We start from the raw sequence: 26,195 nt of genomic DNA, 5'->3' as shown, positions 1-26,195 counted from the left end.
TGGGACGGCAAAGACCTAAGGGTGGTGGCACACAGTCCTCTAAGTGACCAGGCAGCGTCATCTGACATTGATGTTGCTGGAAGTCAGGACCACTGCCTGTGTCTCCTCAGCTCACACCGCTTTCCCACCGGCTTTACACAGGTGTTACAGATGTGTTGTGGAAAGGGTGGAACACACAGAAGACGTGACTCAGGGATGCTACTGTTAACACTTTGCGCATGCTTCAACTCAGCTATCTTCCCCTCTGTGCATGTGGAGTTATTTTTGCATTTTTGTTTCTAACTCCACTTTCAATCATTTTAACTTTTTTTTTTTGCTTTCTTCCAAGGTACCAAGATGGAGTTTTTTGGAGGAAAGCGGAGGAAACTGAGGTTGGCAGATGACCAAAGGAATGCTTGCTATCCACATAGCCTTCAGTTTTATTTGCAACCACCTTCTGAAAACATATCTTTGACAGAGTTTGAAAACTTGGCTTTTGAGAGACTTAAGTGTGAGTGATTTGAGTTTGAATTTATATATTCTTTTTAAAAAATTTTTATTTTATGACTGCACCTGTGGCATATTGAAGTTCCCAGGCCAGAGATTGAATCTGAGTTGCAGGTGTGACCTACACTACAGCTGTGGCAATGCTGAATTCTTTAACTCGCTGTACCAGGCTGGGGGTTGAACCTACACCTCTGCAGAGACCTGAGCCACTACAGTCACGTTCTTAACCCACTGTACCACAGTGGGAACTCTGGATTTATATATTCTTGAGAACCTCATGCTTTGTGGGACTGAATTAGAATAATTTCATTTCCATTCGACACATTTATTGAGGATTTTCTATTGAGATTTTACTGTTCATTCTTTATTCACTGTACTGTGTGTATTTATTGAGTGCCACTATATTTTAGGTGACAGGGATTTTGAGCTGAATAATATAATTCTCACCTTTGTTGAAGCTGTATTCTAGTTCATGAAGATGGACATCCATAATAATAATTATAGTTTAGTATTTTAAGTGCTCTAGTAGAGGGAAATAATAGTGCCATTGAAACATAGAAGTGGGAATGATTAGTGCAGTCTGACTAAGACTTCTTACTAGAAGTTGAAATGTGATCTGGACCTTGAAGGATGAGCAGAAATTTCTCAGCAGAGAAGTGAAGGGCTTTTCCAAGCTGAGATAATAGCCTGTATGAAGGCTTGGAGGCATGAGAGAGAATGTCACATGTGAGGGAACAGTGACAAGTTTAGGGTGCATGGTAAAGTAGGATAACCAAGGGCATTTTGTGCCGAGCTAATGGCATAATGTTGGAGTGTAAGAAGTATGTAGCAATTGTACAGAGGGCTTAATTATTTTCCGTGTGTTGAAGAAAGAAAGAAGTTAGGTGTGCTGATACAGAGGGGGGCCATGGCAGGGGGTGGTTGCGGATCTCAGTACCTGTTTGTTGAAAGAAAGTGAAGGCTGAAGGTGAGGGATAGTAGGTTTGGGGAAGCTCAGCAGTGTCAGGTGAAGGTGAGGGAGAGTGGGTTTGGGGAAGCTCAGCAGTGTCAGGTGAAGGCGAGGGAGAGCGGGTTTGGGAAGCTCAGCAGTGTCAGATGCTTCATAGAGGTTAGATGATTGAAGAGCATCCTTTGGGCTTGGCATTTGAGAAATGAGATGGTAAGGCAGTGACAGTGGCAGTGATAAGAAGGTAGAGATTTAAGGGATGCCATGGCAGTATGATTGACAGAATTTGGTGACTGCTGGGGATGGGGGAGTCGTGGGGTTGACTGAAATTCCTGCCCCGATGGTCGGGTAGAGGCGGCTTGGGTTGCAGGAAGAGGAGTGGGCTACCATAAGACTGTGCTACCTGTGAGACGTGGATTTATGTTTATGATTCATTTTAGAAGTTTTTTGATCTCGAATTAAATATTCTCTTTTTGAAGGAGTTCTTCCGGGGCTCAGAGGGTTAAGGTCTTGGTGTTGTCCCTGCTATGGTGTGGGTTTGATTGGATCTTCCACATGCCCTAGGTGTGGCCAAAAAAAAAAAAAGCCTCTTTTCATACTGATGGAAGAATTCCCCTGAGGAAGGGTTGATAGGGGCTTCAGGAGCCTGAACAGTAGGTAGCATCAAGTCAGAATGATTCATTTGGGTGATGGGAGGGCCCTGCTTCTTCTCCGTTGTGTCTCCTCCTCTGCTTCTTCAGGAAGGGAGGACCATGTTTTTCTGAGTCTGCTGAGTTGGTGAAGCGGACTCCCTCACAGACTCCCCACACTGGGGGTGCATACGCCGACAGGCTTCTGCCTCCCTCAGCAGTGGCGCTCTGAGCAGCTGCCGCCGTCCCCCATGGTTGAGAATCCCTGGTGTGAGATTATGCTGTGTGATGTGGGTATTCTCTGCACATGGTTGGAGATTATCCTCTTATGTATAATTTATATCATGTACTTACAGAAAATAAAGCTTAAATACTGTCATCTTTTATAAACAAGTAATTGTGGAATTGCTATTCATAAATTTTGTCTTGGATTTAGTTTTTTAAAATTTACTTTGCATTTATACTTTTTTTCCTTTTCTTCTGTTTTAAAATTTTTTTAGTGCTAAAATCAGTTGAGAATCTTGGTGTGAGCTATGTGAAAGGAACCGAGCAGTACCAGAGCAAGCTGGAGGCTGAGCTTCGGAAGCTCAAGTTTTCCTACAGAGTAAGTAAAGGAGAGAAAAAATGGGATTTCCCATTGTGGTTCAGTGGGTTATGAACCAAACTAGTAACCATGAGGATGCCAGTACAATCCCTGGCCTCGATTAGTGGGTTAAGGATGTGGCATTGCTGTGAGTTGTGGTATAGGCTGGCAGCTGCAGCCCTGATTCAACCTCTAGACTAGGGACTTCCGTATGGTGCAGATATGGTCCTAAAAAGACAGAGAGAGAGAAAGGAAATGGTCCTTTGGTTTGTGTTTATCTATGTACTGGGAGTCAGTTGTGGGACAGGTCTTGTGTTAGGCACAGGGCTTTAAAAAAGACCCTGCCTGATGATACCTGAAGTCCACTCGGGTGACTGACATGCAGTCAGATGACTCCAGAGTGGCAGGACTTCTCGACTTCAGCCTCCGGGTGTTCAGGTCCTGGTGATTCCTTGGTGCATTTAGGGGCTCGCTAGCATCTCTGGCTTCTACCCAATCCCTGTCTCCAGATGTTGCCAGCTGTGCCCCTCCAGTACAAGTGATGGATGTTGCTCTTGAGAGTAGTCCAGGAACTCCAGCGCACAGAGAATTAGCTCAGGTGGGGGTGCTGGATGGATGGACCCAGTCTTGATGGATGTTGTCTGATTTTTATTTTGGGGAGGTGATTACCAACAGCAGATTGACAGGATCGTGTCTGGTGGGTAAAAGCAGTTAGGAGCCTGGTAAGAGTGGATTGAGTGGAGGGAAGAGAGTAAGAAGGTAGAATTGGAAGAGCTTAGTGAGGGACTGTGGGGAGAAGGAGAGGAGGGTTCCGAATGATCCCGGGTTTCTGGTTAGGACAGGCTGGTGGATGGTGATGGTAGGCAAGTCTAATTGGAAGGAAGACGCTGAGTTTAGTTCTCGACATGACTTTGAGGTACTTGTGGAGCTGGCTAGGGGACAGTCGGGTATGCACACAGATCTGCACTTGGGGATGGCTGGGTGGGAGGGCACCTTCAGGAGGAAGTGGGCACAGGAGAGAGCCACTGGCAAACATTCGAGTGAGGAGGGAAGGTGATGGAGGATAGGGTGTGAGGACTACCGACCTTCCAGTGGATGGAAAGGGAGGGCGATTGAGCAGCAGCTGCCTGAGAGGTGGGAGGTCAGCCAGGAGGAGGGTGGCCTGGGGGCCAAGGAAGCTGGAGGTTCAGTACTAGTGATTGTGGTGCAGGTGATGCTTCCATGGGAAAAACCACGGCAGATGTTCACAGTATCCTTACCGTGTCCCAGAGTTTGTTGTGAGTGCATTACAGCTATTAACCCATCTAGTCCAGAGAGCAGTCTTAGGTGGGGTGGGTACTGTTACTGCCCCTGTTTTGTAGACAAGGAGGCTGCCTTATGGGTTGGCTGGGTAACTTGCCCAAGCTTGTGAGATCTGAATCTGGACATCATGTCCTGTCTGCCCAATTTCAGAAACCTAAGCCAGAGCCAGGAAGATGAATTGTGCAGAATGGATGGGACTTGTCAGCGGGGTGGACTTTGTGATAGAGGCAGAGAGAGAGGTGCATATAGAACCGTCCTCTTCTAACATGATTAGCTGAAAAGACCGGGGAAATGGGGCTGAACATAGATCTGAGGGAAAAAGGGAAGATGCTCTCTCTCACACACACTAGGAGGTCCTCAAACACATTTACAAGCTGAGCAGAAAGATCCAGAAGGGAAAGAAGAGGAGAAGAGCTTGAAGGTACTTTGAGGGAGCATTTGATAAAACCAGGGTGCTTGGGAGGCAGGAGCAGGTACCAGGGTTTAGGTGAGGGGATTGCTTTATGTAGGCTTGTGGGGGGGGTGGTGCAGAATTATTTAGGAGGGAGGAGAGGGTAGCACACACATGTGGCAGGAGCTTGGAGCTGAAGGAGTTGGCCTGGTGGCCTTTATCTTCTGTAAAGTGGGTGAGGTCATCTGATGAGAGAGGAGCGGGGTGTTGAGGGAATGGGGCCACCTGGTGAGGTTGACATGGCTTTGCCAAGACAGGAGAAGAGGGATGATTGTGTGTCAGATCCCAGCTCTGGGGCTTATAAGCTTTGTGACCCTGGACAGAACTAACTTTCTCATATTTCAGTTTTCTTGTCTTTATTTATTTATTTATTTTTTAATGGCCACACCCATGGCATGTGGAAATTCCCCGGCCAGGGACTGAACCAGCGCCTCCCAGCTACCCAAACTGCTGCGGTTGGATTCTTAGCCCACTGTGCTACAGCGGGAACTTGTCCATTTCCTTGTCTTTAAAAGAGGGATATAGTGGTGCCTACCTCCTTGAAGGTTTCAAAGGTCACTGGACTCTAAAAATGCTTATAATGGTGCCTGGTACCTGGGAAGTGCTTGGGGCCTGTTTTCTCTGTAATGAATTGAATAAGGGTTCCTTGAATTGAATAAAGGTCCAGTTGAGGTTAGAGGCTGTAAATTTTTAATGTTCCAAATTCTTGTCATTGTATATTTTTTTCCTTGAGGTTCTCAGTGTTTTGAGAACAGGACTACAGAGTAGCTCTGGATTTATTTAGAACCTAGGTTTTGCCAAATGCTTGACAATGAATGCAGGTGAGAGGTAAGAAGTGATTGAGGAGGTGAGTGCCCTGGGTGTTGGCTGGATGAGAAGAAAAGGTCAGAGGAGTTGTTGGGAAGAAAATAGTGGGGTCCACACCCAGGAGGTTTTGCTTTCACCTGATTCCTAACCTACATTAAATGATACTGTGGAAGGCATATTTTGAAATTTATGTTATTGAAACTCTTACTTTACCATTGGCTTATGCTGACTCTTTGTTTCTTTATGCCTTTTACCATTCTGATGCATTTATTTTCTTCATGTGCCATTATTTTTAAGGAAAACTTGGAAGATGAGTATGAGCCACGAAGAAGAGATCACATCTCGCACTTTATTCTGCGCCTTGCTTACTGCCAGTCGTGAGTATACATCTGTCCTCTTGCAGTCAGCTTTGACATCTCGGGTCATAAACTGGTACCGGGGGGCTGGCAGGTATCGTACTGAACATAGGAGATCTCAGAGTAACCTCAGAACTGAGCACTGTTGCAGCAGATTGTTTGAAACAAGTTGTTTACTAAAAATAGCAAAAAATTTTAATTGCAGAATTTTATCGAAATACTTTAACTTTATGGGGGAGACTCTACATTTGGGATTTAAAATTGGAAGAGATTTCATTAGGAACAAGGACTTTTGATATTTTTTTCCCTGGAAAAAAAGTGGAGCTGTTTATAAGAAGTAATTAATCAAACACACACATACTAGAGTCTGCACAGGTTTTTAGAAGTTGAGATGGATTGACCAGGGCTCATTAGATTAAGATCTTTTCCTTTGGTGGTTGGTTTCTTATAAGTCAATAGTGCCACCCAGAGGGAGGAGAAGTTAGTGTTTTTGTTTTGTTTTGTTCTTTGTTTTTTTGTTTTTTTTTTTTTGTAAAAACTTTTTTCCTGTATTAATTTTGGCTAAACTGTATATTTGTTATTTTTCTTTCCTGTTTCTTTTTGGTAATAGGCTTATCAAATGGGAATCTTGAATTGTTTGCTATCCCAAGATAATAACTGAGAAGTTATTGACCAACTTTGGTCCTAGTTTTTCTTTTCTAAAAAAGCATATGCAGGGAGTTCCCGCCATGGCTCAGTGGTTAATGAACCTGACTAGTTTTCATGAGGATGTGGGTTTGATCCCTGGCCTCGCTTGGTGGGTTGAGGAACCCATGTTGCCATGAGCTGTGGTATGGGTCGCAGAATGGCTCGGATTCTACATTGCTATGACTGTGTTGTAGGCTGGCAGCTGTAGCTCTGATTCGACCCCTAGCCTGGGAATCTTCATATACCACTGGTGTGGCCCTAAAAAGACCAAAGACCAAAAAAAAAAAAAAAAAAAAGCATATGTAGTTTTTACAGTAAACAAATTGCTGACAGTATGAAAGTCATTTGGGGGAAGAAAACTAAATTGTATTTTACATGCAGTAGCGTAATTATTTTACGACAGTAATGCACATTATATATCTGTTTTATAACTTATTATAAAAGTTGGCTTTAAAAAAATTGAGGTATGTTAGTGGATGTTAAATTTTGTGAAATTATAAAACTATAAAGCTGTAAGTAACATTTACTTTGCAAAATTTATCTGATCAAAATCTATTCAGAGATAAAGTTACCTTAGAAAACTTTGATGCTGGAATTCCCTGGTGGCACAGTGGGTTAAGGATCCTTTGGTGTCACTGCTGTGGCTCTTGTTACTGCTGTTTTTTGGGTTCTGTCCCTGGCCTGGGAACTTCCACATGCCATGGTGCAGCCAAAAAAACAAATTTTGGAGTTCCCGTCATGGCTCAGTGGAAATGAATCTGACTAGCATCCATGAGGACACAGGTTTGATCCCTCGCCTCTCTCAGTGGGTTAAGGATCCATCGTTGCCATGAGCTGTGGTGTAGGTTGCAGATGCGGCTCGGATCTGGCATTGGTGTGGCTATGGTAAGTGTAGGCTAGCAGCTACAGCTCCGATTCAGCCCCTAGCCTAGGAACCTCCATAGGCCACAGGTGTGGCCCTAAAAAGACACAAAAACTCCAACAAAACAAATTTTGGTGTTTATTTGGCATTGATGAAATCATCTCAGACAGAGACAGGGAATACCCCATTTTCTAAAGTAAATGACTATTTTGTGATTGCATTAAACGCAGTACATTATTTTCTTTTAGGCTATTTGATGATGCAGCTAGGCTTGAAGTATTCTGTATTTAATTCTTTAATGTTCATAACACCTTTCTCCCCCATATTCTGATCACCCCTGGAAGATTGTGGCATGTAGTACATACTCAGCTTTTTCCACAACGGAGGACTTGTATGCTTTTAATTCCTATGCATTGGCCTCTTACTCCTGTTTGGATATTTCATAGAAAAGTCTTGGATTTAATAATCAGTAGGCTTTTAAAATAATCATTGGACTTTTCATTTATACTTAAAATTTTCTTGTCTTTATTTCAGTGAAGATCTTAGGCGCTGGTTCATTCAACAAGAAATGGATCTCCTTCGATTTCGATTCCATATTTTACCCAAGGACAAAGTTCAGAGTTTCTTAAAGGACAGCCATTTGCAGTTTGAGGCTGTGAGTATGTTTTTACAGTCATTTCCAGTAGTTATCACCATTCATCCTTCCCTGTTACCGTAGGTGCTGGTGTTAATGTGTCGAGTTTGTTCTCTTTACATTTTCTTCACAAGTACCCTCCTGAAAGAGTAGCTCTTGGCTTTGCACAGCAGTGAACTTTTCCTTCCTGTGACTGGAAGAAAAGGGGCTCCTTTGTACCAGAGCCTCATCTTTAGTTGCTTTATTAAATATGTGATTTATGAAAGCACTGAAAGGTTTAACTTATAAAAGTTCATCTTTAACCAGAATCTTCCAGGCCCCAAATTTGAAGCTAATAATGTTCTTAAGAAAACAGAGAAGTCGGTGTTTTTGTTGTGGCTCATCAGAAACGAATCTGACCAGCATCCATGAGGACGTAGGTTCGCTCCTGGCATTGCTCAGTGGGTTAAGGATCTGGCCATTGCTGTGGCTCTGGCTTAGGCCAGCAGCTGCAGCTCTGATTTAACCCCTAGCCTGGTAACCTCCATTGGGCGTGGCCCTAAAAAGACAAAACCCCAAAAAACAGAGAAGTGGTAATTATTTCCAACAGTGAGGTTTGGGGTGTGGGGTAAGACTTTATTTTCAAAATCAATTGTCAGTAAAATCTTTGAATAGTTTGAAAATACGATTTTGTAGACAAATCTGAATGAGTTACATGTAGTAATTATATAAAAAAGAAGAAATGTCTGACATATTTTATGGGGATAATTATTGTGGGTGAAAATAGAATTTATGTTTTGTATGTGTGTCTGTGCTGCAGTAGGAAGGTAGAAAAATTCTGTTTTTGGAAAACGTAGGCGGTGGGATGGTAGTTGGTTGGTTGAGACTCCATTTCGGGGTTAGAATGGGCAACTCAAGACCAAATAAACAAGTAGGCATTGGCGTAGGTGAAGGACCTTGTCCTGTGAGAAGCGGCTGTGCCGAGGTAGCAGGAACCAGCGTGGGTTATTGAGTTGGGGGAGGAGGCTGCGCGAAGGGAAGTGAATAAACCTTTGGTGGACACTTAGTGTCTGTTATGTTCGAGAGAGACACTTTCCAGTTTCTCTAACTTCTCCGAGCCCCATGAGGTTTTTAAATAATAACTACCTGGGCAGAGAAAAGCGTCAGTCCCAGAGCCATCTCACCCAAATGCCAGGCATTTTCCTCTTTGCTTAGAACGCTGATCTTTAGTCAAGTCCATTATGACTAATATCAGTTACAGTTATTTTGTTCTTTCATACTAATTTTTTTTAAGCTGTTGTTGAAATGATGGTTTTATTAGATCATAGAGAAAGAGTGTTTGTGAGAAGTTTTACTCTTTATTCTCGATTGTTTCGATAGGTTAAGTAGAATTTTTTTTTAAGCCAAAACCATGTTTCTTTTTTTAAAAACCTCTTGGTGAAGTAGCCCATCTACAGAAAAGAGCACAGATCATAACTGCAGCTCTGTGAAGCAGCACAAAGTAAACATTACCGAGGTTAAGAAGTAGAACTTTGTTGTCACCCTGTGCTCCCTTGTGCCTCCCCCCATTTCCAACCTCTGTCTTCCTCCTGATAGCTACTATTCTGGGTTTAGTATCATAAATAAATTTTGCCTGTTTTTAAACTTTATGTAAATAGTATTACATGCTCTGTCCCCTGCTGCCCCCGCAAGCTTTGTTGAGATATAGTGGACACGTTAAAGTTACATAGTTTCAGGTATACAGTGTGATGATTTGATACATATGTAAGCTGTGAAATCTTTCCCACAATAAGGGTGGTTAGCACATCCTTCACCTCACTAGGGTACCATTTTGTTGTTGCTATGGTGAGTGTTTAGAAGCTACTCTTCTAGCAGCTTTCAAGTATACAGTACAGAATCATTGGCTACAGTCCCCATGCTGTACCTTCGGTCTCTGGAACTTTTCCTCTTGTAACTGGTTGTTTCTACCCTTTAACCAGCATTTCCTTGTCTTCTCTGCTGCTCGTCCCTGGCGGCTACTGTTCTACTCTCTGTTTCTAAATTTGACTTTTTTATTTTATTTATTTATTTATTTTTGGTCTTTTAGGGTTGCACCCACAACATATGGAAGTTCCCAGACTAGAGGTCAAAAAGCAGCTGCCACAACAACACTGGATCTGAGCCATGTCTGCAACCCATACCACAGGTCACAGCAATGCTGGATCCTTAACCCACTGAGTGAGGCCAGGGATCAAACCTGCATCCTCATGGATACTAGTTGGGTTTGTTACCACTGTGCCACCACAGGAACTCCTTCTTTGTTCATTTTTTGTTTGTCTTTTTAGTGAGTGTTAAGAATTCTTTACATATTATGAGTACAAGTCCATTATACTTTATATGATTTACAAATGTTTTCTGCCATCTTGAGGAATGTCATTTCATTTTCTTAATAGGGTCATTTGCAACACAAAGTTTTTAAATTTAGATAAAGTCTAATTATCTGTTTAATTCTTTTGTCACTTGTGCTTTTGTTGTTGGGTCTGAGAAGAATTTGCCTAATGGAAGTTCGTGAGGATTTAGTCTTGTGGTTTTCTCTAAGAGTTTTATAGTTTTGATCTTTACATTTAGGTCTGTTTACATTTCGGGTTAAATTCTGTGTACGGTATGAAGTAGCGGTCTAGCTTCATTCTTTTGCATGTGGATATCAAGTTGTCTCAGGATCATTTGTTGAAATGGCTATTCTTTCCTCTATGAAATGGCTATTCTTTGCTCTCCTCAAGTCTTTTCGTGCTTGTCAAGTCAGTTGACCATAAATTGGTTTATTCCTGGACTTGTGATTTTTTTATTTTGAGCTGTATGTCTCTCTTATGTCAGTACTGTGTGGTCCTGAATCTTGTTACCATAGTTTTGTAATAAGATTTAAAATAGAGAAGTCAGTCTTCTCACTTTATTCTTTTTCAGGATTATTTTTGCAGTTCTGGGTTCCTTGCATTTTATCAATTTTAGGATCAATTTATCAATTTCTACCAATAAGCCAGCTGGGATTCAGGTTAGGATTATGAGGACTAAGTAGATACAGTTGGGCAGTATTACGGTCTTAATAAGCCTGATCCATGAACGTGGGATGTTTTTCTGTTTTTTGAGATCTTTAATTTTTCAGCAAAATTGTGTACTTCTTTTGCTGAGTTTATACTTAAGTATTTTATTCTTTCTTTTTTCTTTATTATTATTATTATTAAAGTATAGTTGATTTACAATGTCTTGTCAAGTTCTGTTGTACAACAAAGTGACCCAATCACACACATTTCCCTGTGCTGTCCAGTAGGATCCCGTTGCCCATCCATACCAAATATAACAGTTTGCATCCAAAAAACCCCCAAAATGCTCATCCATCCCACTCCCTCCCCTTCCTCCCTGAACCCCAAGTCTGCTCTTCTCGGCCATGATCTGTTTCTGTTTTTCGTTTGTTTGTTATTGTCATGTTAGGATCATCTGTTCTGTATTTTAGATTCCACAAATAACTGATATTGTATGATATTTGTCTTTTTCTTTCTGACTTACCTCACTTAGTATGAGACTCTCTAGATCCATCCATGTTGCTGCAAATAGCATTAGTTTGTCTTTTTTATGATGGAGTAATATTCCATTGTATATATGTACCACATCTTCTTAATCCATTTATCTGTCGATGGACATTTAGGTTGTTTCCATGTCTTGGCTGTTGTGAATAGTGCTGAACATAGGAGTGCATGTGTCTTTTTAAATGAAAGTTGTCTATATATATGCCCAGCAGTGGAATTGCTGGATCATATGGTAGGTAGCTCTATTTAGTTTCTTGAGGTCCCTCCATACTGTTTTCCATAGTGTTGTACCAATTTACATTCCCACCAGTGGTGAAGGAGGGTACCTTTTTTTCCATACCCTCTTCAGCATTTGGTATTTGTTAACTTGTTAATGATGGCCCTTTTGATTTGCATTTCTCTAATAATTAGTAATATTGAGCATTTTTTCATGAGCTTGTTGGCTATCTGTATGTCTTTGGAGAGATGTCTGTTTAGAGCTTCTGCCCACTTTTCAGTTGAGTTTTTGGTTTTTTTTGGTTGTTGTTGAGTTGCACGAGTTGTTTGTATATTTTGGAGATTGGGTCCTTGTCTGTTGCATCATTGGCAAAGATTTTCTCCCATTTTGTGGGTTGTCTTTTCATTTTTTAAATGGTTTTCTTTGCTGTGCAAAAGCCTTCGAGTTTGATTAGGTCCCATTGGTTTATTTGTGTCTTTATTATCATTATTCTAGGAGGTGGATGAAATAAGATGTTGCTGTGATTGATGTCAAAGAGCATTCTGCCTATATTTTCCTCTAGGAGTTTTACAGTGTCTGGCCTTATGTTTCATCCACTTTGTGAGTTTATTTTTGTAAATGGTGTTAGATAGTGTTCTACTTTCATTTTTTTACCTGTGTCTTCCCGGTATTATTGAAGAGGCTGTTTTCTTCCACTGTATGTTCTGTTCTCCTTTGTCATAGATTAGTTGACCATAGGTACTTGAGTTTATGTCTGGGCTTTCTATCCTGTTCCATTGGTCTATATTTCTGTTTTTGTGCCAGTACCATATTGTTTTGATGACTGTAGCTTTGTAGTGTTGTCTAAAGTCAGGAAGTTGGTTCCTCCATTTTCCTTTTTCTTTTTCAATATTGCTTTGGCTATTTGGGGTCTCCTGTGTTTCCCTACAAATTTTAAAATATTCTGTTCTAGTTCTGTGAAGAATGTCTTTGGTAATTTGATTGGGGATGCATTGAATCTGTAGATTGTCTTGTAGTATAGTCATTTTGACAATATTGATCCAATCCAAGAGCATGGTATAGCTTTCCTTGATTCTTCCAGTCCAGGAGCATTCCATCTGTTTGTGTCATCTTTGATTTCTTTCATCAACGTTTGAATAGTTTTCAAAATATAGGCCTTTTGTCTCTTTAGGTAGGTTTATTCCTAGGTATCTTATTCTTTTTGGTGTGATTTTAAATGGGATATTTTCTCTGATTTCCTTTTCTGATCTTTCATTATTAGTATAAAGAAATGCAATTGATTTCTGTGTATTAATTTTGTAGTCTGCAACTTTGCCAAATTCATTGATGAGTTCTAACAGTTTTCTGGTGCTGTGTTTAGGGTTTTCTAACTATAGTATCATGTCGTCTGCAAACTGTGATAGTTTTACTTCTTCTTTTCCAATTTGGATTGCGCTTTTGTTTGCTTTTGTTTGTCTTTCTAAGGCCACATCTGAGGCATATGGAGGTTCCCAGGCTAGGGGTTGAATTGGAGCTGTAGCTGCTGGCCTACACCACAGCCACAGCAATGTGGGATCTAAGCTGTATCTGCCACCTACACCACAGCTCATGGCAACACAGGATCCTTAACTCACTGAGCAAGGCCAGGGATCGAACCCATAACCTCATGGTTCCTAGTTGGATTCATTTCCTTTGTGCCACGATGGGAACTCCAGCAAGTTTCTGCACCTGTTCAAATGATCGAAGGGCTTTGTCCTTTATTTTATGAAAATGGTGTGTTACATTACTTGGTTTTCAGGAACCTTGCTGGGGTGTTCCTGGGATAAATCTCTCTTGGCCGTATGGTATGATCCTTTTAATATGTTGCTGCATTTGATTTGTTAATGCTTTGTGAAGGGTGTTTATGTTTATTAATAAGGGATATTAGACTGTTGTTTTCCCACATATCAAGGTAATATTGGTCTCATAGAATGAATTTAGAAGTATTTCCTCCTCTTCTATTTTTTTGGAAGAAGTTGTGAAAGATTGGTGTGAATTTTTTTCTTAAACATTTGGTAGAATTTACCAGTGAACCTTTCTAGACATAGGATTCTCTTTGTAGGGTGTTTTAAAATTACCGATTCATTCTCTTTACTTATTTTAGATATATTCAGATTTTTTATTTCTTGAGTCAGTTGTGTTAATTTGTTTTCTAGAAATTTATCCATTTCATCTAAGGTATCTAATTGATGCTTACAATAGTTCATAGCATTCCCTTATAGCACTAATTTAATTCTCTTTTTTTTGATCATTTAGGTAGATATTTTCAAATAACTGTTGATATTTTCAGATAACTGTTGGTTTTCTTGATTTTCTCTATTTTTTCTTTTTACTCCTTTAATTCCTGCTCTTTATTATTATCAATTAACAATTTTTATTATTTCCTTCCTTCTGTTTGCTTAGAGTTTAGTTTGCTCTTCCTATCTAGTTTCTTTAGGTGAAAGTTTAAGTCACTGATTTCAGGTGTGTTTTCCTTTTTAAAAAACATTGTAATACAGTTGATGTACAATATGCTAGTTTTAGGAGTCCTACATAATGATTTGACATTTGCATACATTGTGAAATGATCACTGCAATGTCTAAACATCTGTTCCCATACAAAGTCATCACCATATTATTGACTATATTCCTTCTTCACATCCCTGCGACATATTTGTTATAATCTGGAGATTTGTACCTCTTAGACCCTTTTACCTATTTTACCCACCTTTTGTCCCTCCCTCTGGCAAACACCTGCTTGTTTTCTGTGTCTGAGTCTGTTTTCATTGCTAATTTTTTTTAGATTTCACATATAAATGAGATCACACCGTATTTGTTTTTCTGTTTGACTTATTTCACTTTGCACAATACCCTCAAGATCCATTTGTGTTGTTGCAGATTGCAGTATTTCTTTTTAATGGCCAAGTAATATTCCATTTCAAATGTCTAATTAATATTCCATTAAAATTTCATTTAATGGCTAAGTAATACACACACATCTCATCTTCATTCATTCCTCTATCTGTGGACACTTAGGTTGCTTCTGTATCTTGGTTAAGGTAAATAACGCTGCAGTAAACATTAGAATGCGAATATCTTTTCAAATTTTTGTTTTCTTTGGGAAAATGCCCAGAAGTTAAATTGCTGGGTGAAGGGAGTTCTATTTTTTATTGAGGAAATTCCATACTATTTTCCAACTTAGAGTCCTATCAGCAGTGTACAAGGGCTTCCTTTTCTGCACATCCTCACCAAAACTTGTAATTTGGTGTCTTTTTAATGGTAGCCATTCTGACAAGTGTTGAGGTGATATCTCCTTATGGCTTTAATATGCAGTCCCCCCCCCCTTTTTTTTTTGTCCTTTTGCTATTTCTAGGGCTGCTTCTGTGGCATATGGAGGTTCCCAGGCTAGGGGTCTAATCGGAGCTCTAGCTGCCAGCCTACACCAGAGCCACAGCAACGCGGGATCTGAGCCATGTCTGCAACCTACACCACAGCTCACGGCCACGCCTGATCCCTAACCCACTGAGCAAGGCCAGGGATTGAACCCGCAACCTCATGGTTCCTAGTCGGATTCGTTAACCACTGAGCCACGATGGGAACTCCTGCAGTTCCCTTCTGATTAGTGATGTTGAGCATCTTTTCATGTGCCTTTTGATCATCTGTATGTCTTCTTTGGAAAAATACCTATTCAGGTTGTCTATTTTTTTTATAGTTTTATTAATTTTCTTTTTTTTCCATTATAGCTGGTTTACAGTGTTCTGTCAATTTTCTGTTGTACAGCATGGTGACCCAGTTACACACACAAGTATACAGTCTTTTTTCTCACATTATCATGCTCCATCATAAGTGACTAGACATAGTTCCCAGTGCTACACAGCAGATCTCATTGCCTATCCATTCCAAAGGCAATAGTCTGCATCTTTTAACCCCAAGCTCCCAATCCATCCCACTCCCTCCACCTCCCCCTTGGCAACCACAAGTCTATTCTCCAAGTCCATGATTTTCTTTTCTGTGGAAAGATTCATTTGTGCTGTATGTTAGATTCCAGCTATAAGTGATATCATATGGTATTTGTCTTTCTCTTTCTGACTTACTTCACTCAGTGTGAGAGTCTCTGGTTCCATCCATGTTGCTGCAAATAGCATTATTTTATTCTTTCTTATGGCTGATTAGTATTCCATTGTGTATATATACCACATCTTCCTAATCCAGTCATCTCTTGATGGACATTTGGCTTGTTTCCATGTCTTGGGTATTGTGAATAGTGTTGCAATGAACATGCAGGTGCATGTGTCTTTTTCAAGGAAAGTTTTGTCCAGATATATGCCCAAGAGTGGGATTGCTGGGTCATATGGTAGTTCTCTGTTTAGTTGTCTAAGGGTTGTCTGTTTTTTAATTTGTTTTTTTGTTCTTTTGATTTTGAGTTTTATGTGTTCTTTGTATATTTTAGATATTACCCCTCTCAGATATATTGTTAGCAAATACTGTCTCCCATTCAGTAAGCTGACTTTTCATTTTCTCAATAGTTTCCTTTGCTGCGCAAAAGCTTTCGAAGTTTGATGTCACATTGTTTATTTTTTGTTTTATTTCCCTTGCCTGAGGAGACATATCCAAAAAAAATATTGCTGAGACCAATGACAAAGAGAGTATTTTTTTCCCCAGAGTTTTATGGTTTCAGGCCTTACATTTAAGTCTTTAATCCATTTAGAGTTTATTTTTGTGGTCTGAGAGAGTAGTCCATTTTGATTCCTTTGCATCTAGCTAGCTGTACAGTTTTTCCAACACCACTTATTGAAGTGGCTGTCTTTCCCCATTGTATGCTTAACTCCTTTGTTTTAGATTAATTGACCACATAAGTGTGGGTTTGTTTCTGGACTTTCTGGTCTGTCCCATTGATCTGTATGTCTACTTTTGTGCCAGTATTACACTCTTTTGGTTACTGTAGTGTTGTAGTATAACTTGAAATCAGATAGCATGGTACCTTCCACTTTGTTCTTTTTCTTCAAAATTGTTTTAGCTATTTGGGGTCTTTTGTGCTTTTATACATATGTTAAAATTACTTGTTTTAGTAATGTAAAAAATGCTGTTGGTATTTTGATAAGGATTGCATTGACTTTGTAAATTGCTCTGGGTAGTATGGTCATTTTAACAATATTAATTCTTCCAAACCATGAGCATAGTTTTTCTTTCTGTTTATGTAATCTTGAATTTCTTTCATCAGTGTCTTAGGTTTTTCCAAATACAGGTCATTTACCTCTTTGGTTAGATTTACTCTTAGATATTTTATTTTTATAGATGCTTTTGTAAATGATACTGTTTTCTTAATTTCTCTTTCTGATAGTTTGTTGTTAGTGTATAGAAATGAAATAGATTTCCGTATATTAATCTTGTATCCTACAACTTTACTGGTTTCAATTATTAGTTCTTACAGTTTTTTAGTGGAGTCTTTAGGATTTTCTGTGTATAGTGTCATCATCTGCCAACAATGACAGTTTTACTTCTTCCTTTCCAATTTAAATTCTTTTTATTTCTTTTTCTTGTCTGATTGCTGTATCTAGGACTTCATATACTGTGTTGAATAAAAGTGGCAAGAATCAGCATCCTTATCTTTTTTCTGATTTTAGAGGAAATGCTTTCAGCTTTTCACTGTTGAGAATGATGCTGGATGTAGCTTTGTAGTATCTGGCCTTTATTTTGTTGAGATATATTCCTTCTGTACTCTCTTTTTGTTGAGCATTTTTAAAATCATAAATCATTGTTGAATTTTGTCCAAAGCTTTCATTAGCTATTGAGATAATTATACGATTTTTCTTTAATTTGTTAATGTTGCATATCACATTAATTGATTTGCATATATTGAAGCATCTTTTCATGTCTGGGATAAATCCCATTTGTTTATAGTTTATACTCCTTTTACCATACTGTTGAATGGTACTATTTCGTTGAGGATTTTTTAAAATTTTTGTCTTTTTTGTCCTTTTAGGGCCATACTTGCAGCATATGGAGGTTTCCAGGCTAGGGGTCCAATGGAGCTGTAGCCGCCAGCCTACCCTGTGCCAGAGCCACAGCAACACCAGATCCGAGCTGCATCTGCGACCTACACCACAGCTCATGGCAATGCCAGATTCTTAACCCACTGAGTGAAGCCAGGAATTGAACATGCAACGTCATGGTTCCTAGTTGGATTTGTTTCCACTGCACCACAACGGGAACTCCCTTGTTGAAGATATTTGTGTCTGAGTTCATCAGCGATAGTGGCTTGTGACAGTATTTTTTTTGTGGTGTCTTTGTCTGGTTTTATTGTCATGGTAATGCTGGCCTTATTGAATGAGTTTGGAAATATTCCTTTGTCTTCAATTTTTTGGAGTAGTTTGAGAAGTGTAGGTTTTAGCACTACTTTATTTTTTATTTTTAAAATTTAATTTTATTGGAGGATGGTTGATTTACAATGTTATATTAGTTTCAGGTATACAGCAAAGTGAGTCAGTCATACATGTAAATATATCCATTCTTTTTTCCCAGATAGGTTATTGCAAACTATTGAATAGATTTTCCTGTGCTATACAGTAGATCCTCTTTAATCATTTATTTTATACAGTAGTGTATATGTTATTCCCACTCTCCTAATTCTTCCTCCTTGCACTTTTTTCACTTAACGACAGTCATAAGATTGTTTTTGAAATCTGTGAGTTTGTTTTTTAAATAAGTTCTTTTGTATCTTTTTTTTTTATTAGATATAGGTGATGTCATATGATATTTGTCTTTGTCTAACTTACTTCACTCAGTATGATAATCTCTGGGTCCATCCATGTTGCTGCAAATAGCATTATTTCATTCTTTTTAATGGCTGAATAATACTCCATTGTATATATGTACAACATCTTTATCCATTCCTCTGTCGATGGACATTTAGGTTGTTTTCATGTCTTGGCTCTTGTAAAGAGTTAGCTCTACTTTAAATCTTGGTAGACTTTACCTGTGATGTCATCAGGTTCAGGACATTTGTTTGTTGGGAGATTTTTGATTTGTTTTTTTGTCTTTTGTCTCTTTTTTTGGGCCACACCTGCGGTATATGGAACTTCCCAGGCTAGGGGTCGAATTGGAGCTGTAGCCGCCAGCGTAGACCACAGCCACAACAATGCCAGATCTGAGCTGTGTCTGCGACCTACACCACAGCTCGTGGCAACGCCAGATCCTTAACCCATTGAGTGAGGGCAGGGATCGAACCCTCAACCTCATGGTTCCTAGTTGGATTCGTTTCCACTGCACCATGACAGGAACTCTGATTTTTGGATTTCTGATTCAATTTCATTACTGGTAATTGGTCTGTTACATTTTCTGTTTCTTCCTGATTTAGTATTGGGAGGTTGTACCTTTGTAGATTTATCCATTTTTTCCTAGGATTATTTTTTGGCATATAATTGTTTGTAGTAATCTCTTATGATCATTTATATTTCTTTGACATTGAACTTTTCCTCTTTCATTTTATATTTATTTGAGCCCTCTCTATCTTGATGAGTCTGGCCAAAGATTTATCAATTTTGTTTATCAACTCAAAGAACCAGCTCTTAGTTTCAATGATCTTTTTTTTTTTTGGTCACTATTTCATTTATTTTTGAACTTCTTTTTATTATTTCATTTTACAAATGGTTTTTATTTTTCTTTTTTCTACTTCCTATAGGTGTAAGGTTACATAGTTTATTCGAGATTTATCTTGTTTCTTTTTTTCTGTCTTTTTAGGGCCACACCCACACCCAAGGCATATGGAAGTTCCCAGGGGTCAAATTGGTGCTATAGCTGCCGGCCTACTCCACAGCCACAGCGATGCAGGATCTGAGTCTGCCACCTACACCACAGCTCATGGCAATGCCAGTTCCTCAACCCACTGAATGAGGCTGGGGATTGAACCCACGTCCTCATGGATTCTAGTCAGGTTTGTTACCACTGAGCCATGGTGGGAACACCCTTTATCTTGTTTCTTGAGTTGGGCTTAGAGCACTGTAAACATCCCTCTTAGAGCTGCTTTTGATGCATCCCATAGATTTTTGGGTTGTTGTGTTTCCATTTCTTTTTTCTTCATGTATTTTGATACCCTCTTTGATTTCTTCAGGGATGCATTGGTTGTTTAGTAGCATGTTGTTTAGACTGCATGTGTCTGGGTTTATTTGTGGTTTTTTTTCTTGTGGTTGATTTCTAGTCTCATAGCATTGTTGTTAGAAAAGATGCTTGATATGATTCTGGCTTCTTAAATTTTTGTGGCCTGTCATATGAACTGTCCTGGAGAATGTTTCATGTGCACTTGAAAAGAATGTATTCTGTTGCTTTTGGATGGAATGCTCTCTATATTAAGTTCATCTGTTCTAATATGTCATTGAAGGCCAGTGTTTTCTTCATGAATTTCTGTCTGGATAATCTGTTCCTTAATGTGAATGAGTGTTAAAGTCCCCTATTATTTTTTACTGTTTGTTAATATTTGCTTTTTGTGTTTAGGTGCTCTGTGTGAGGCATATATGTATTTATAATTGTTATATTTTATTGTTGGATTGATCTTTTGATGATTATATAATGTTCTTTGTTTCTTGTTACAGTCTTTGTTTTAAAGTCTATTTTGTCTGATATAAGTATTGCTACCCTAGCTTTCTTTTTGTTTCCATTTAAACTGTGTCTTATTTAGTATAGTTCGGCCCTCTTACCTTCACCCCAGTTTGTGAAATGTCATGATGATGTCTGAATAATTTTTCATCCTTTGGGATGAGACCATGGTGGGCCATTTTAATCTGAAGATTGAGGTTCTTCTGTTTAGAAAATTTCTTTTTGTTATTTATTTGAGAATTTCCTCCCTTTTGTCCTTTATTGCTCTTTCTTTATAATTTCTTGTTTGTTAGAAATTGGACCTCCTAGATTTGTCCTCTTATTTTCTTTTTTGTTCTGACATCCAATTTTTTGTCTTTCTGTTTTGTTTTCTAGGGAAGTTCAACTGTTGTATAAATTTTTTCCCCCTGCTCTCCTAGCCTAATCTCTTTTTTAAGATTTATTTATTATTTTCATACAGCTCTTAAAGATTACTTACAATTAGAGTTATTACAAAATATTGGCTATATTGCCCGGGTTGTTCAGTCCTTGAGCCTATCTTATAATAACCAGTAATTTTTTTTTTGTCTCTTTTTTAGGACCACACCCGTGGCATAAGGATGTTCCCAGGCTAGAGATCAAATTGGAGCTGTAGCTGCCAGCCTACGTCATGGCCACAGCAGTGCGGGATCCAAGCTGCATCTGCGACATACACCACAGCTCACGGCAACACTGGATCCTTAACCCACTGAGTGAGGCCAGGGATTGGACCTTTGTCCTCATGGATACTAGTTGGGTTCCTTACCTCTGAGCCACAGTGGGAACTCCACATACCCAGTAATTTGTGTGTCCTGCTCCCCCACGCCTATATTGCCTCCACTTCCCACCGCCAAACACACACACTGGTTAACTACTAGTTTATTCTCTATATCTGTGTGTCTGCTTCTTTTTTACATTAGTTTGTTGTATTTTTTAGATTCCACTTACAAGTGATATCATAAAGTATTTGTCTTTCTCTGTGTGACTTATTTCACTTAGTGTAATATCCTTCAGGTCCATCCATGTGGCTGCAGATGGCAAAATTTCATTCTTCTTTATGTCTGAGTAGTATTGAGTTGTGTGTGCTTATACACACAGATCTTCTTTATCCATTCATCTGTTGATGGACACTTAAGTTGCTTCCATATCTTGGCAGTTGTAAATAATCCTGCTGTGAACATTGGAGTGCATGTATCATTTAGAATTAGTGTTTTTTGTTTTTGTTTTTGTTTTGGATATATATCCAGGGATGGAATTGCTGGGTCAAATAGTAATTCTCTTTTTAGTTTTTTGGGAAACTTCCATACTGTTTTCCACAGTGGCTTCACCAGTTTACCTTCTCATCAGCAGTGTAAAAGAGTTCCCTTTTCTCCGCATCCTTTCCAGCTTTTATTATTTGTGTTCTTTTTGATGTCCTGTCTTTAATGTCTAAGAGTCCTTTCCGATTCTTCTTTAAATAGCCTCTGTTTTTGCTTCATAAATACATTTTCTTCTTTCTTTTAAAGATCATTAGTTATATTCTGCTCCATTAGTTGTCTTTTTACCTCTGATTCTTTTATTTAGTTCATCTGTTTTAGATGGTCTTTCATGTTGAAAGCTTTCCCAGAATGTTTACTGATCTTTGTTTGTTTTTGTTTAAGACTGAGATATTAAAAAGTAAATTGGAAGATTGGAGGTTATGTGCACATGGAGTTGTATGTGATATTTATTTACTACTGGGCCTCATTTGATCTCTTTTTTAAAAAAAATTTTACTGTTGGATGAGCCCTGCTAGAGTCAGTATTTCAGAGGAAACCTCCATTCTTCTTCCGTAGCGATTTTTGTCTTAATGATGATGTCCTTGTGTCTGAAAGCTGGGAGTCCGGTGCTCGCTGTGGTGACTTTTCTTTCATCTTTTGCATGTGGTGCTTCTAATTCATGACTTTTCTTGCTTTCTGCAGTCATATTGACTTTCTTCTTTTCAGTATCATTTTCTCCAGGGATTAAGTTGTAGTTTTCTCTTTTTTTCAAAATCAGTTAATGCACTTTCATCTACTTTCAAAAAACATATTAACCCTCTCTCCTCCATTATTTTGTTTGTCCTTTGATTGTCCATTATTTTGTTTGTCGTTTTATTGTGGAGGTACAGGAAATAAATATTTATGTCAGTTTGCCATTTTTTTTTTTTTTAAGGGATCAGATTTATTTATTTATTTATTTATTTATTTATTTATTTTTTGTCTATTTGCTATTTCTTGGGCCGCTCCTGCGGCATATGGAGGATTCCAGGCTAGGGGTCTAATCGGAGCTGTAGCCACCAGCCTACACCAGAGCCATAGCAACGCGGGATCCGAGCCGTGTCTGCAACCTACACCACAGCTCACGGCAATGCCGGATCGTTAACCCACTGAGCAAGGGCAGGAACCGAACCCGCAACCTCATCGTTCCTAGTCGGATTCGTTAACCACTGCGCCACGATGGGAACTCCCAGTTTGCCATTTTTAACGAGAAGCCTCAGTGATCTCAATAATTATAGTTTTAAATTTAGGAAACAGAGTTAAACTTTTTAAAAGTATTTTATCAATAGTGTTTGCAGTCCTGGCTCTGGTGTTGTGCTGTTGAGTCTGATTTTCCCCTCCTCCCTGGGTCTCTTCTGTTCCCACACACCTTGCTGGGTACGTGAGGAATGCGGGTCCTGGGCACTCTGCTTGGGTTTTTCTCACAGCTGTGGTCTTGGCAGACACCCTTGAGGGATGAGGCCTGTCTTCCTGGTGTATGGGGGGTGAGGAGGGCTTGCTTCCTGCCTGCCATCACAGGAACAGGGTCTGAGGGCTCCCTGGCTGCAGTGCGAACTGTAATACTCGGGTGTGTTTGGGCTATGTCATGTTCCCCTGGGAACTTGTGGGTTAGGAGAACAACACAGACATTCTGGTTCTTTTGCTGCTTCCTGTGGTATGAGGATTAAAGTTCTCTGTCTCCAATGAAGGAGTCTGTGTCTTCTGCCAGCATCCATTAACCAGTAATAGGCTACCATTTGGGCTTAAAAGCAGCGTAAAATTCAGTCCAGAGTTGACAATCAGCTATGTGGTTTTGAATATGAATTTCAGTTTCCTCATCTTTAAAATGGGTTAATCACAGTCCCCACTTCACATAGTTGTGGGATTTAAATGAAATAGGGTGTGTAGTGTTTAGTCCTGTGCCTGTTATGTATGTTCAGTGGTGATATTAAGGAAGACACAGGTAGCAAATGCTTATGTGTCGGAGAACTTTGAGATTCATTAGATTGACTCTAATTGAAAAAAAAAATCTATTTTGAGTCTCTATTTTAGGAAACAGTAATTTATGGGAAATAGATGTATACTTTTAACAAGTGTGTTGGCAGTTATGACTTTTTTTTTTGTCTTTTTGCCATTTCTTGGGCCACTCTTGTGGCATATGGAGGTTCCCAGGCTAGGGGCCTAATCGGAGCCGTAGCAGCCGGCCTATGCTAGAGCCATAGCAATGTGGGATTGGAGCCGTGTCTGCCACCTACACCACAGCTCACGGAAATGCTTGATCCTTAACCCACTGAGCAAGGCCAGGGATCAAACCCACAACCTCATGGTTCCTAGTTGGATTCGTTAACCACTGAGCCACTACAGGAACTCCATGATTGGTTTTTAATACTACTCTGGTTGCTTCTAGTCTGCTGTAATTATTTTATTACTTTATTTCTTGTTTCATTTTCCATGTCATTTGAAGTACATCATAATAAGATATTCATTAAAGTAAGATTTAGAAATATGGACAAAGTTGCAAGATTGAAGGGAACATTACTGTCTACATTTGTACATCATGGTGGAGGAGGGAGCCATACAGTTTCTAAAAAGAACAGTAATTTTGGCTTCTTGGGTGACCATTTCGGTTTTTCTAGTTCAGTGATTCTCAGGGGGGTGGAGGGGACAGGTTAGAGGTAACTTGGATGGAGGTATGTAGAGTGTGAAATGTGCCTTTTGTTTTTGAAATAAACACTGTGGATAAAACTCGATCAGGTGTTTGTGGTTGGGTGGGGATTTGTGGCAGAAACATCATTCCTGTGACAGATTGTCATCACTTCCCTGGCAGAGACCTGTCCCCCCTTCTGGTACTCTCATGGCTTCCGATCCTGATGGGGAAGGAACCTGAATTCCTTTGCTGTTGATTAGCTTGCCCCTCCATCCCTGCTTCCAAACTTTTACAGCTTAATTAATAGGAGCATGCACATTTCTTTCACTTTGGTTAGAATACTTGGTTTGTATTTGAGAACTGTTATGTTGAAAAACATGCCAGTGGTGCTTTTAGACTCAGGCGCCATGCTTTAGACTCAGGACAAAGCAGGGGCTAGGGAAGAGTTACTAGCACCTGTCACAGGCTGGTCTTGGCTGCCTAAGTCGAGGTAAAAGGAAGCAGCAGGGAGGGGAGAGCCTCAGGTGTCTTGGTTTCTGGATTGCAGGTACACACGTCTTAGCCTGCCTGCACTGACAGTGTTCGTGTGCATTGCTCCATCTTTTCAGTTTCATTAACACTGCAGTGACTTTTATGTTGGTCTACTATGAAATCATTGTATTTTACCTTAGGAGGAGATGCAGTGTTATAATTAAATTGCATTATGTTTACTTTTATGGAGAAGTCTGTATGGAAAAAGGGATCATTTCTTCGTGTGTTTTTTTCCTCTTAAATTCTGTTTTTGTTCAGTTTGCCATGGCTGATGTAATTTTGAAGGAGGTGAAAAGGGGGCTAGTTATCAGATGTGGGACCATTGTGTTCTGTTTCTGGCAGCCGTTTGATGCTTTGACTTTTAGTCTCGATTTGGGTTTCTAGTGGACAGCAGGTTTTGAATCTTAATGATATACAACAGAAGGCCTTTGATATGAAGTACTGAAACAGGAAAAACAGACATTTTTCATTCTTGGGCTTGTGTAAATAACTTAGATTTTAGATCTGAAATTTCCAGAAAGGATTAGAAATGAGTAGATACTGCTTCTCTGGGGATCCGTTGTGGACCTTTCCTTGCTGAGTTGATTGACTCAGGCTTGTATCACAGAAAAGGTGACTGGATGAGGTTAAACAGATTCTGTTAATGCTTCCTCAGTTGACCAGTTAGGAAAAGGTCAGGCTTTGACAGCTGACAGCCTCCTGGGCAGAGGGTCCCCATGCTGCTGCAGTTCAGAGTCTGACAGCAGCTTGATGTTTTTAAACATCTTCTTAAGACAGTCACATATTTTTATTTGGTTTGAAATACCAGTGGTTAATGGCAGGGTGGCTGTCATGAAAATAGTGCTGAGTGGCAGGGACAGTGAAGGTGAGCATCCAGGTTGAGAGAATGTTTTATGTCGCAGATTAAAACTCCACTGCATATTAAACAGAGTACGTGTTGTTCAATTGCCAAGTGATGTTTCGGAAGTGAGGGTTTTTGAGAGAAAGGCAAGTGTGGTTGGTAGCCTTTTTGCCTTATCACTGAAAACAACTGTGTATAAAACTTTGAATTGCTTATTTTTGCTTATTTTGAAATAGTTTTCCTTATCTTGAACCTGACATTTAAAATTTGTCTTTTATCCCTTGTACTTTGAAATCTGCATTTCTTCTTATTTTATGTCATTTTTGGCTGATAACTTTTCAGTGAACATGAATTAAAGTTTAATTTGTCATTTGTTATTGAAAATGTCAGTTACATGGATTTATTAGGAACTTTTGGATGCTTTTTTTCCAGTTAATATTGGAACATTGATTTTAAGTTGATTTAATAGTTTTATGTGTGTAGAATTTTGAAATTGTTTTTGGTGTTTCCTTGTGTATCATTATTTCTTAGATATTTGCAAGCTGTCCTTTTTCTGGTCATAGTTTTCTGATCATTTTGGCCCTTATTATATTGTTTGCAGTGTTAGTTGGTTTCCTTCGGGTTGCTGAAGCTCTTTTGGAATGGGCACCCATCATGGTCAACTCTGTTTCTGTTACTTAAAATATGAAAATGCCCTTTTTGTGATATACATGACTGAAGCTTACCCTCTGTGATTTGTTTACAAATTATTATAAGCTTACTACTAAGTTATAAGGTAATTTTAATGTGTTGCCTGCAAAATGGAGAAGTATGT

General features: G+C 39.3%; 1 protein-coding gene across 3 annotated transcripts in view; it reads left to right on the top strand.

The window, feature by feature from the left end:
- PRIM2 (DNA primase subunit 2) overlaps positions 1-26,195 on the top strand; it is a 357,737-nt gene that overhangs the window by 83,206 nt on the left and 248,336 nt on the right. For all 3 annotated transcript variants that reach the window (XM_021098097.2, XM_084966367.1, NM_001244164.1), the window contains 4 exon segments: positions 329-490; positions 2,562-2,665; positions 5,502-5,581; positions 7,644-7,764. In XM_021098097.2, coding sequence (XP_020953756.1) covers positions 337-490; positions 2,562-2,665; positions 5,502-5,581; positions 7,644-7,764 — 459 coding nt within the window. In that variant the 5' untranslated portion in view covers positions 329-336.

This window comes from Sus scrofa, chromosome 7 (assembly GCF_054392235.1).
Source record: "Sus scrofa isolate SSC_HxYL_T2T_F1_AM1 chromosome 7, Sscrofa_HxYL_maternal_Yorkshire_Landrace_v2.0, whole genome shotgun sequence".
Taxonomy (NCBI): domain Eukaryota; kingdom Metazoa; phylum Chordata; class Mammalia; order Artiodactyla; family Suidae; genus Sus; species Sus scrofa.
This window is presented reverse-complemented; position numbering and strand designations above follow the sequence as displayed.